Below are 12242 nucleotides of genomic sequence, written 5' to 3'. Positions count from 1 at the left end.
AGGTATTTTTCAGAGGAAAAACAGTTATTAGTCTTTTTATTGGGGGGGGGGCTATTTTTGCATCTCTTTTTATGAAGGACAAGAATCGTATGGGATTTTTTTTTTATTTGTTGGCTTCTGCTGTTAAAAATGAACCTCATCATTCATGGAATTATCCTGGGGATGCAAGACAATTTAAGAGAAAAAAAGCACTATGTGCATCTGTGGAAATGGCCCTTTTCCCCATAAAGCAAGCAGCAGCAGCACGTCATGAGAGACTTCACCCATACAAGGAGAGTCTCCTCTGTGCAGAGGGAGCTCAGGTTGGGAGGTAAATGCCAAGGGTTGCAGCAAGTCCTGCGTGCCTTGCAGGGTATCCTGGCATCTCCCTCTTCGCAGGAACCGCTGCAGTTCCCCTTCCACTCCCGCCTCCTGCAGAAATACCTGGAAGCTTTTGGAGTCCAGTGATGGGTGAAATAGCTGCTGTCCTGGTTAAGTGTGTAGAACAGAAATTCCTGAAAAGCAGCAGCAGCAGGCCAGGCTCACTGCACCGTAGGGATAAATGAAGGGTAACCAGAGCGAGAGCCTGGTAGTGGCTCCTGCCAGCTGTTGCCTGCCCTGTGCTCGGTTCCCCCATCCTGCACCAGTGGGGGAGTGCAGCAGGAGGAAGAGCAAGGTGGAGAAACCTCGTGCTCTTCTTAGTGTACACTTAGAGAGCTCCCAGTCTAGTTGTTCCATACCCTCAGCCTGTCCCAGGGAAAGTGCCATGTGCGTGTCAGGTGCAGCAGGTACAGCAAAGCTAGAACAAGCACCATTGCTATTTTGTGTGTCTTTGTGCTTCCCTAGCTTTACTCCGTTTGGTGGCCTCAGGAAGGGACACTCTTTTTTCCCTTTATTACCTCTGCCTTGATTAATAATGTGTGTGTGTGTGTGTGTGTGTGTGTGCTGTCCAGGACTGGAAATGAGATGAGCAGTTTATCACCAGTGACATACTGGTGAAAAGATGTTACATCTTGTCTAGAAGCAGAGGTAGGAAGGATGGTAGATAGTGCAAAGGATAATACAGATCATGGAAATGTAGGTGGGCTGATTCCACAAAAGTGTTGCTGAACATTTGGGATTGTAGTGGTTTGGTTTGGTTTGGTTTGGACAGGGATAAAGGAAGAATTTCTCTGTAAATCCACCTCTGACTCCTCATCTTCACATCCTGTCTCACAAGCCCATTCTGATTCATGTCGACTTGATGAGCTGGAAGAACCTGCTGAGCCTGTGATAGCTATGGCCAGAGGATTAGCAGCTTCTTTCCTTCTGCTATTCTGTTTTTAGACTGGGATACATCTTTGCTGAAGATTAGCAGCCTGGTGGGTTGAGGAAATTAAATTTCACAAGGGCTGCAAACTGGAAGCTCATATTCAGAGGTGTGAAAATGAAATGGGGAGATTTTAATATAGTCCTAAGGAGTAGATCCTATGGCTTGGAGCCTTGGGGCTTTTCTAGAGGTGTGGTTATTTCAGAGTAACAGGTGATGTGAATTTAAAGGGGAAATTCCAGAATAATTCCTAATCTAGCACTCTTGTCCCAGAATAAGGTGCCCTTTTCTGATTTAATTTAACACAGTTCCAAAATATATTGGCCAATGCATTTATTAGCTATTTCATAGCTGTTATTCCAGTCTTTTCTTAGGCAGAGAAGCTGGTGGCAGGGCTGGGTGAGTGTCCTGGCAGATTCCTGCCGGTGTGTTCATCCTCCTCCTCCTCGGGGCTGTGCCAGTGGCTCTGCCAAATGCACTCAGCAATCTCTCCTCTCCTCCCCTTGGAGCTGAGCTCGCTCTCCTCTCTGCTTTTCCCTGCTGTGAACCTGGCAAGCCGAGCCTGGCTCAGGGCGAGCGCTGGGAGCCGAGCTGGCCAAGCCCGTGTGCTGCTCCAGCTGCCGGCGTGCCCGTTCTCCTCGTGCTAACGAGGCAGCAGCTTGGGAAGATGCATTTCCAGGAGCCACATCGGCTTTTCCCCTTCCGTGCACTGTTGTGGTGCGGGGTGTGCGGGAGTGGAGCCCCTTGAACGCTGCGAGTGCCCCCCGTAAAGAAGCAGAAGTGCATTTGCGGGCTCTGCTCGTGCCTCGCAAGCAGCAGGAGCTGCCAGTGCGTTTTTCTCCTTCCGCGCACTCAGGTCGTGTTGTGACCTCTTCCTTCTCGATTTATGTGGCAGTTTCTCTCCGTGGGAAGGCAGCAGGATGGGTGTGTTTCAGCCGGGGAATGTTCTGCTCTACACTAGCTCGTTTGCATTCACTTTTTTCTGATGAATGTGCCCAGTGTGTTGCTAAACGTCTGGAGTCATTTCTGGGTGATGTAGCGCTACCTTGTGCTCTGAACATACTTCTGTGTCATCTTCAGATAAGAATTTAGATCTCTCAGGTTTGATTTTCTCCCAAAGGAAGGGAAATGAGTGTGAGATTTTGTTTGGCTCATGCAGATGTATCAGGAATGTTTTCCATCTGATACATGTGCTTGTAGGTGAGCGCAAAGGCTGGGATTTTTTAACCACATGTAGACAACCGAGTATGATGAATGGGTTTATTATTCTGTAAGGTGCTTATTATATTATGCTTCTCTTTGCCTTTGTCTTTAGGGAGAACTCTTTAACCACTTCAGGGATTGATTGCATTTGATTAGAGAGTAGTTTGTCTTCTGAATCCATTATCCTGGATGAAAGTCCACAAGTTTATTCCATTTTATGATGCAGTTGGAACTGCACTGTGTGTGTATTATACAAATGAGGAGCAAATGCAGAGTATTTGAATTGATGAGCGGCCTTTTCTCATAGAATTATCATGCTGGATTGCAGGCAGGGGGCTCATCCTGCCTGCAGCAAAATAGTGCCCTTTTCCTTCTCTCCTTCTTTTGAAATTTGGAAAGTCTGGCTCATACTTTCACCAAAAAAAAAAAAAAAAAAAAAAAAAAATGAAAAATTTCCCAGTTTATTTGACCTTTCCTGTTGTGGTGGTCACAGATGTTTCCTCCTGCCTCCTGCCCAGCTGAGACCATCTGCCCAGAGGATGGAGGAGTGGTAGGGAGCACTCTCCTTCTGGTCTCACGTAGCCCAGGGTGAGCCAGCCTCGGGAGTGGGGATAAGCTGGCTTACCTGGCAGGAACACCTGCAAGCCTCAGTTTTCATTGTTCTTTGAAATCATAGCACCCTTTCTTTCTCTTAAACACAGCCAGTGTGGTTGTTCCCATGCCAGTGGAGTGCCACTGCTCTGAAATGATGGCCAGATGGGAAGTGAGTGTACAGGCAGATGGGGTGAGGATGGGCAGGAAGAGCGCGTGAACAAGCACAATGTACCCTCAGCATCCACCTCCTCTGAACTCACAGAAACTCTGATTTAATCTCCTAAGCTTCTACTTAGGTTTTCACTTCTCTCTAGGAATGAGCATTTCTGAAGTGCCTGACTGACAGAGGAGAATTTAAAGGGAAAGGTAGAGCTGGCTTCCAGGCAGTTTCACTAATAGCAGCTTGTTACAAATTTAACAGATGAATTGTCAGTTTCTGGGAGGTGTGTGCTCACCACAACCTTTCCTTGGATTCACTGGCCATAGGAAAAAATTAACTTCTAAGGTGCTCAGCTAGTGTAGTGCATTTCATTGCTCAATGAAGTGTTCCTTGGTTTACAGTTTGCAGCCTTCATTATTCCTTTTATCACATCTGATAATATTGAACTGTGTTGTAAAAGATAACTTTAGTGTGGGTTTTTTATATGTTTGTATTTTCTCAGTGATTATTGTAGGAGGTATGGAGGAATTCTATTCTTCTGAGGGTCAGCTCTCAGTGAGTGAAGCGTTTGCCTTTCAATCAAACTGGTCATTTTATTGTATTTTCTCCCCAGATGTCTAAGTTGATAGGCACAGCAGGACTGAAATAATACTTTCATCACTTGGAATTTCTGGGAATTTCATAGTTTTTAAAATAAATTCTGTAACTTGAGACACTAGACATTTGTAAGTGGTTCGTCTGTCTGATGTAAGACTTTTTAAACAGAAATAGACATATAGCACTTACTTTAACGTTTCTGGAAAGCACCCTGATTTTTGGGGTTTTGGTAGCTTTTCCTCCTGTTCTTTTGACTCTCTGTATTATGCAATCCTTGTGTTATCATAATCCCTTTGTGTTGTCAAACCCCTACATAAAATCTCTGATTTTCTTCTAATTTACATTACTGAAATGACACTTAGATTTTATGTTGGCTGTTTCTATAGCACGACTTAGCTGGAGGAGAACACATCAGGGCAGCTTTGCTCACACCTCTGCCTGTGCACCAGCCACTCAAGAAGAGCTGTTGACCCTGAGAACAGAACCACAGAGAGGTTTGGGTTGGAGGGGACCTCAAAGATCACCCAGTTCTCAGGTGCCTGCCATGGGCAGGGACACTTCCACCAGACCAGTTTGCTCAGAGCCCCATCCAGCCTGGCCTTGAGCACTCCAGAGGTGGAGCAGCCACAGCTTCTGTGTTGGCCTGTGCTGGTTGCAGGATCACCTCTGCCCCTTGCCCTGTTTTACCCCTTTTCAAAGGGCAGTTTCAGGGGTACCGCTCACCTGGCTCTCCTCTGTCTTGGTTCTTCTGGTGAAATTTCCAGTGATGGGGAATGGCAGAAAATCGTAGGTTTATTTGAAAGTGACGATGCAAAAATAGGGAAATACGTTGAGTAATCTTTAAGAAAGCAAATGACAGCGTCAGCACAGAGGTCCAGAGTCAGGGAGGGGATGGAAGCAAGTAAGGATCTTCCTCTGGTAAATTTAATTCACACTTTTTGCTAAATGTAAATGATAGCTTAGGAAAAAACTGCTTGGAATACATAGTAAATGAAGTTGCCAAGATACTTCCTGATCATGTTAATTAAACTGTCCCACAGATTGGGCTTAATTACTGCATAATTTGCATTTTGGAAATGATGGTACGCATTACTAAAGAAAGCTCGTATTCTCCTAGCAGAAAGAACATTGTACATGAATTAATTTCCAGGGGAAGAAGTTGCTAGACTCATATAATGAAGCATCTTGAAAATAAAGTTAAGATTTTTGATAATGATCTCACATATGCCTCATTCCTTTTAGCAAGATTACATTTTGTATTTGTTCCACTAAGTTCCTTAGAGACTTCATCCACCAGCCTTCCTCTTGTTGGCTATTTCTTAACTTAAAAGAACTACTGTTGCTTTCAGGGTTGCTGGTGATGAAGCAGATGTTAGTTAACATGTGTAAAGGGGCAAAGCATTTGTTCTGAGGCCCAAGTTTGATACTGCATGTGCATCGCTGGTGATGCACTTCACCACCCTCCCAAGTTAAACTCACTAGTAAGCTATCAGCTTCTCCTTGCCTTGTTTTTTGTTGTCTGTTTTGTTTTTTTTAACTTCTGGTATATGTCTCTGGCATCCTACTTGTGGAGGCCTGAGGACAAATGGAAAAATGCAGAAATGTCTCTCTCTGCCCGTCAGGTCTGAGTTCAGGTGTTACTGATGGATGCTCTGCTTGGAGGCCTCAGGCAGGAGCCTCTTGGGGCAGTGGCTGTGTGGCTTCCTAGTGCAAAAAAAAAAAGAGGATTTTGCATCTGCATTTCTGCCAGGGTAGTTCTGTAGCTCCTGACCCTGCTTTGAGTTCAGTGACGTTCCTGCAGCCGTGTTTAACTGCAGGGCTGTGATGGTACTTTGAAAAACAAAACAAAACATCAGAACTCCTGCAAGAACTAAGACAAGAAAAAAACGTGTTTTGTTTTTGGGGGGGAAAAAAAAATCTTCTGAACACAGCAATTTCCCAATTTAGACTGCTAATTGCTTTGGATGATACCGTTGCTAGGATATGCATTTCCGATGCGACTTCTGCGTTTTAATTCTTTTTTGCTCTGTCTGCAACCAGGTGATCATAAACAGCACCATCACCCCCAACATGACCTTCACCAAAACGTCGCAGAAGTTCGGGCAGTGGGCAGACAGCAGAGCCAACACCGTGTTCGGGCTGGGCTTCCCCTCTGAGCAGCAGCTGACCAAGGTAACCGAGCTCACTGGATTGCTGCAAAGGCTGCCTTGCTTCTTGTTCATGCAGACTTGCACTTCTCCAGCCTGTGTGTTTGTGCAGGTCCTCTTCAGCAGGGCAAGTCGCCCATCTCCTGGAATTGCCCACTGTCTGTGGGTGGCTGTGAGTGCTGCTGGGGGCAGGGCATGAGTAGCCAGGGAGGGCTGGTGGCAGGCTTGCTGGCAAAACTGCCTCTGCGTTAACAGCAGACCCCTCACCATGAGTTTGGTATTAATGAAACACTTCCCTGGATCAAGGACTGGGTACATTAACAGGCTTGTGAAGTCTGGAGCAGCCTCTTGTTCTGAATAACCAGCACCTGAAAATACTCCTCTGTCATTGGAGCAGTGGTCTTGACAAGTGCTTATCGAGCAGCTGAGATGATTGTTCATGTAGTAAAAAGCCCTGCTTATCTAACACATACTTGACTCCTGAAGCATTGGCTGCTTGGCACTGGGCTTCGTAAATGACCTCAGCACGGTGTCCTTGGGCATGCCACAGCCTCTCATGTTGCTGTCCTTTCCTGTGCTTTGATAAGGAAAGGATCAGGAGAGCAAGGTGTTTCTTGTGATGTCTAAAGCAGCAAAGGCAGAGCACTGCACTAGAAGGACTTCCCTATCAAGCAAGTTGTTATAGGAATTTATTTTAGTAAGTCTGTCTTACTAACTTTGCACAATTTCTAGAGAATTGCATTTTTGCAAGTGCTTCTTAAAGGTAGAAGGTATTTTGCTTTTCATGTGTTAAATTATTTTTGGACTTGGGATGCCCATAAAAGTGCCATGGCATTAATCTGTTCTTCAGGGGTGATAAAGGCATGATGTGCAAAGCTCGTTTAAAAATGAGTTGCTGGAGATGGGTATGTTTTATGATGCTTCCTCAGGTGTACAGGACTGCTCATTTCACCTATGCATAGTCTTCACTCCTGGGGCAAAGTGGTGTTCATAGTAGCTAATAAATTGTGTGGGAATAGGGGAGGATTAAAATGGACCTAGGGGAATAATTTGTTTTGAGTAACAGATAAACATGATACAATGCAACCTTTGGACACTGAATGAGAGAATTAGCACCTCTGGACAGTAATTTTTAATCCTGAATTACTGAAGTTACACCTCTGACACATGACCATGTGGTGCCTCAGTGCAGGCTGGGGCTAAACATGCACCAGGTGCCGCATGGAGCAGGCGGTGCCGAGTCTGGCTCAGCAGAAGAGAGACAAATAACATAATAAGGCACTGGGCACACTGTAGTGAGGCAGGAGGTACATTTGGAAGACCTTGCAGCCTAATCAGAGAAATTTTGCCATACTCTGCAAACCTGCTCAGAGAAGAACGTCCTGAGAAGAAATGCACTGCTGGTATCAGAAAGCGGCTTGTCAGTGTACACGTGGCCGGGCTAGAGGCAATCTGAATAACTTCTTGTGTGGGCACAGGGGCACCAGCACCAGCTGTGTTTCTTTCCAGGTCATTTTGCACGTTGGTTTGCGCTGCATGATCTGCTGAAGAGCCCACTGCCCAAAATACAACCTTCTACTTGCATGAAAGGCTTCCCAAATCAGCAGAAAGACTTTTTCTGGTCATAATATTGGGAGGGAGCTTAAGCGGAGCACTTCTGAAAATAGCTTGAGATGATCTTTTAAAAAAGAAAAAAACCCCAAACTCTGACAGTTATCTAGCTGAAAAATATAAGCAAATCTGGTTTATTACTGCCATGTAAAGCAATGGGACAAAGATACTCCTTTATTGCCTGTGCTTCTCAGTTTAATTATTGAGCCATTAGTAAGAAAGATCAGAGTTGAGAGTGAGATTACAGCTATATAACTGTATTGGGAATAGTAAAATCAAGTTTCATTTTGTATTAATATCATTATACTCTTATAAAAGATATAAATTAAAACTTGCCTATTTTACGGGAAATAATGGAAGTGCTTAGTCAGGAATTGGAAGGGCACGCTAAAACTCCACTAAACCAGAGATCAATAGCCCTGGCTTAAAATAAATAGAAATAAATAAAGCTGAAAAATGTCTCCTGAAAACAACAGATAATAATGAGGCAGGAGAAGAGGTTAGCATGCCTAAAAATGCCTGCATTTTTAAGTATATTGCTTGGCCTAATAAAAGATATTGCCTCATTCTAATGCCTTGCTTTTCTTGAGATACTTAAAGCATTAATCCATACCTATAGGGAAAAGCAGTTCAAATTAAACATGAGCCATTAATGAAAACTGCATTCCGTGACCCAGTAACCTAATTACCATTCACATTGATTGGGAGAATCCCAGGGCTTCGAGTTGATGTCCTACTCAGGGTCCTTTTCCCCTTTTGCAGGACTCGCTGACCCCTCCTTTACCCCCTTCCTACCCTGTGCCTCAGAAAGGTCTCAAGGCATTGTTCAAACATCGCTGCAGCCAGCCTGAGACAGGAATCACAAGGAGCTGACAGCGTGTGGGTGTGCAGAGGCAGGGCTGGTGCTGCACAGGTACTGCTGCATTTGGCACACGGAGTGGTTAAGGAAGATTGCTGCTGTCGCTCCGGGTGCTTTGAGGCAGCCGTGCTGAATGAGGAGCTGCAGGTAGTCAAGGGCATGGGGACGAAGATTTATACGGGTGAGAAACCCAGTAAAGCCAGACTTTGCACATCATAAAGCAGCTGCCTCTGGGCCCTGGGAAGCGCTGGGCTTCCTTTCTCTGCACTCTTGCGCGTTATGTGTGCCGTGTGTGTGGCAGGCACTGCACTGCAGGGCAGCAAGCTCGGGGCAGAGCCTGCCCCAGCACACAGCACAGCCCCTGGGCCAGCTGCCATCAGAGCTGGACACACCCTGCCTGGGACAGAGCTAGTTACTGGCCACTTTCTGGGGCAGATAGTCCTGTTGGGCGCCCATCTGGCCCGTGCTGAGGGCTCGTCCTGGGAGAAGCACGGGAAAAGCACGCGTGTGTTGCGGGTCATGGCACAGCCGTGCTCCCCCGGGGCCGTCACATCACCCAGCCTTCTGCAAACCAAGAGGGAGATGAAATATTTATGAGGCTGCTTTGGGTGGGAGCAGCTGTTTCATCCGATACTGGCACAATTTGTCAGTAGGAGACATAAAATATAATGCCAGACCAGGAGCTTAAAATTTATGCGTACAAAATCGTGCTTTTTAATGTGTAAAATGCTAAGGAGGGCTATTTGAATATATATATATATATTTCTCCTGGTGACAAACTGACTGCAGATTTGAACAGCCTTTAAGTAATTTGTGAAATGCACAGTAGCATCCTCGAGTCCCCACTAAATTTCACTGGCCAAGACTCCTAATCAAGCAGTGCTCGTGGGCTGCAGCTGCCTGACCAAAAGGCTTCACAAGTGTTGGTAGCAGCAAATCTTCTCCATATTGCAGCTTACTCACACATCTTCCTGGGGCGTGGGAAGACACGTCCTATAATCCGTGATGGACTTTCGGGGCGGTATTCAGTTGCCATCTCTCCTACTCAAGTCCTTTTATTTCTTTAATTTTTTTTTTTTTTTTGCTGATTTTGGGGAACTTTGCCAGAGGGCAAGCATGGAGGTAAGGAGAAGAAACATTATGAATTTTTTTATTTGGTTTTGGGTATTTAGATTTTCATTGCCCCTTGAGACCACACTTACCAAGTTTTCATTTACTGAATAGAAGATTATTTCACTTTTTCATTAGGAATTTGACTTTCAGAAAGCACTCCCTTTTGTGGTAACGGTTTAAGGGACCAAAGTCAACTTAGACCTTGGAAGTGAGGCATGGTTTTGTGGTACCCATGATCTGTCAACTATTTGTGTTTGGAGCAGAAGCAGTTGGTTACTAGAGAGAAATCAGCTCTGGTTTCTCCCGGTGATTTGGCCCGGTGGCTGTGCCACACTCTCAGACAGCCTCGGGCTCTGGGTGGCTGCAGAACGCCCTGCTCTGCTCCTGTGCAGTGGGTGTTGCAGTGCTGCAGGGCTGGGGCTGGCACTGCCCCACTCAGAACAGCAGTCTCTGTCGGAATGCAAATGTGTTTAATACACGTGTTGAACTAGAGACATGACTGAAATCTGTTATGCAATGAGGTCATTACTGGGTTAGTATTGAAGATTAGCGTTGCTCAATCATACACAATTTCTTATTATGGAGATGTGGGAAAATGTCCTTTTCTTCCCAGCTCACATAATTTTTCACAGCAGTCTCCTGTGTGCTTTAGGAAGATAGCTGCAAAATAAAATTTGATAGATCACTTCCAATTCTTTTTGTCTGTTCATATTTCGTATCGTCCGTGAAGAACCCTCATAAATTTTTCATACGTAAGATGAAGAGATTTATTGTAAAAGAGAAAGATTTATTATAAAAGACAGACTCAAGACAGCCTTATGCTATCCGCAAGAAACACAAACGTAGAGCTTACTGTTGATACAATATTTTAGAAATAATCAGCTGGTTGTAGCTGCTCTGTCACAGCAGGAGAGATGCTTTGTGTAAAGTTAAGAGTTAAATCACTAAAGGCACAAATGTAATGTGGTTGTTCTTAACGATCCGTGGAGTGCTACAGAGGTAATCAAGTCATTTGTGCGTGCAGTGACTGCAGTGCCATCAGATGGCAGCTGCTGCCATCCAAGGGCACAGGCTTTGCATGTGCAACGTCAGCTGTTGTAAAGGGAGCAGCTGGGTCCCAGAGCTCCATCTTCACTCACCAGCATCGCCTCAGATCCTAGGCTACACCCAGAGTGTCCCTCACCTTTTAGAATGTGCTCGTCCGTGGGATTTAACCACTGTGTGTGGTTGTTGGAAATTGCCATTTGTGTGCGGTACACAAAACACAGATGCCTCCACGTGTAAATCCAGATTTCTTTTAGACCAAATGGAGATTTGTTTAATCAGTCTCTACAGTCTCAGCATTTTACTCAGAGAGCACATGCTAAATACCTGCTGTGAATCTAAAGTTGGAAGGCAAGATCACTGAGTGAATGATGATTGTTCCTATTGTTCCACTGTAAAATTGGATGGGTTTTTTCATGCTTTTATTTACAGTATTTTCATAAGTGTTCTGAATTATCCAAGGGTATAATGGCAATCCTTTTGTTCACAAACAGTGCAATAAATACATCTGTTTATATTTTAACTTTTAAAATGTGTTGCCTTTCTAGCATTTCAAGTTTCTCAAAACAGAGGCAAGCAAGACCAAGCAGTTTTAGTTGGAAGATAAACTTAACTATTCTTATAGTGGATACATCCTTATTTTAAAAATAAATTATGTACTATACCTTTTTTTCCATCTTTGCAATCCTCCTTTTAGAACTTTAAACACTGTTTAAAGGGTTTGAAGCCCTGCAACCCTGACTGATAATACTTGTATTTCAAAAATGCCAGGCTGGCTTTGGAGCAGATGTTCTACAGCAACTCACAGAGGTTGGGATTGTTACCTTCCATCTTTATCTTCCCTTCACCTCCCCCAGTTTAATATAAGCCTCTTGCAGGAAGCATTCAAGCCTTGGTCTGAAGTCTTCTACCTTTATTTTTGAAAGTAATAAGACAATTAGACCAGAAAAGCTATGTTTTCATACGGCTCCATCATACATTCAGATCCTCCTTCTTCTCCTTTTTTCTATGTCTTGAAAATCCCTTGCTTACCTCCTGCAGATGAATTTATTTGCATTCTTTAATTGAATTCACTTGCTTTTAGGAATACAAGACATTGATGATATTTTTATCCAAACACGTGTCTTTAATACTTTTGCCTTTAATACACTGCTAACACCAAGTGAAAAAGAGAAGGGGGAGGAAATAAACAGAACCAAATCAAACCAGGAGACACCAACAGTTCCTTTTCCTCCATGGGTTTTTACTGTGGTTGGCCAGAGTTATAGAGATGTCCCTCTTTTAGAAATACCACCATTTCTTTTGGAAGAACCATCCTGCCAAAGAATTAAATGTTTTTTCTTGCCAAATTTTTTAAATTAATAAAATTAGTTGTTCACTTTTGGAGATCTAAGCCATAAAGAGATAGCAAGCTTAATGGTTCAATAGACGATGAATCATGTTAATAAATACCTTTCATGGCTTTTTGTAGTTTGCAGAGAAGTTCCAAGAAGTAAAAGAAGCTGCCAAACTTGCAAGAGACAGATCTCAAGAGAAAATTGAGACCTCAAGCAATCATTCACAGGTTTGTAATTTAGCTTTAATACCCGTACACATACAGGATAAATAATTTAAAGTTAAATTTTC

At 44.1% G+C, this 12242-nt stretch overlaps 1 protein-coding gene across 5 annotated transcripts in view; it reads left to right on the top strand.

Annotated features, from left to right (window-relative positions):
• Positions 1-12242, top strand: part of HOMER2 (homer scaffold protein 2) — a 55887-nt gene that overhangs the window by 33215 nt on the left and 10430 nt on the right. For all 5 annotated transcript variants that reach the window (XM_032122645.1, XM_032122644.1, XM_032122646.1 and 2 more), the window contains 2 exons: positions 5883-6014; positions 12088-12180. In XM_032122645.1, the coding sequence (XP_031978536.1) occupies positions 5883-6014; positions 12088-12180 (225 nt within the window). The remainder of the gene's footprint in view (positions 1-5882; positions 6015-12087; positions 12181-12242) is intronic.

The sequence above is a fragment of the Corvus moneduloides genome, chromosome 13, assembly GCF_009650955.1.
Source record: "Corvus moneduloides isolate bCorMon1 chromosome 13, bCorMon1.pri, whole genome shotgun sequence".
Classification (NCBI taxonomy): Eukaryota; Metazoa; Chordata; class Aves; order Passeriformes; family Corvidae; genus Corvus; species Corvus moneduloides.
Note: the sequence above shows the minus strand (reverse complement) of the source record. Positions and strands in the feature narration are given on the sequence as shown.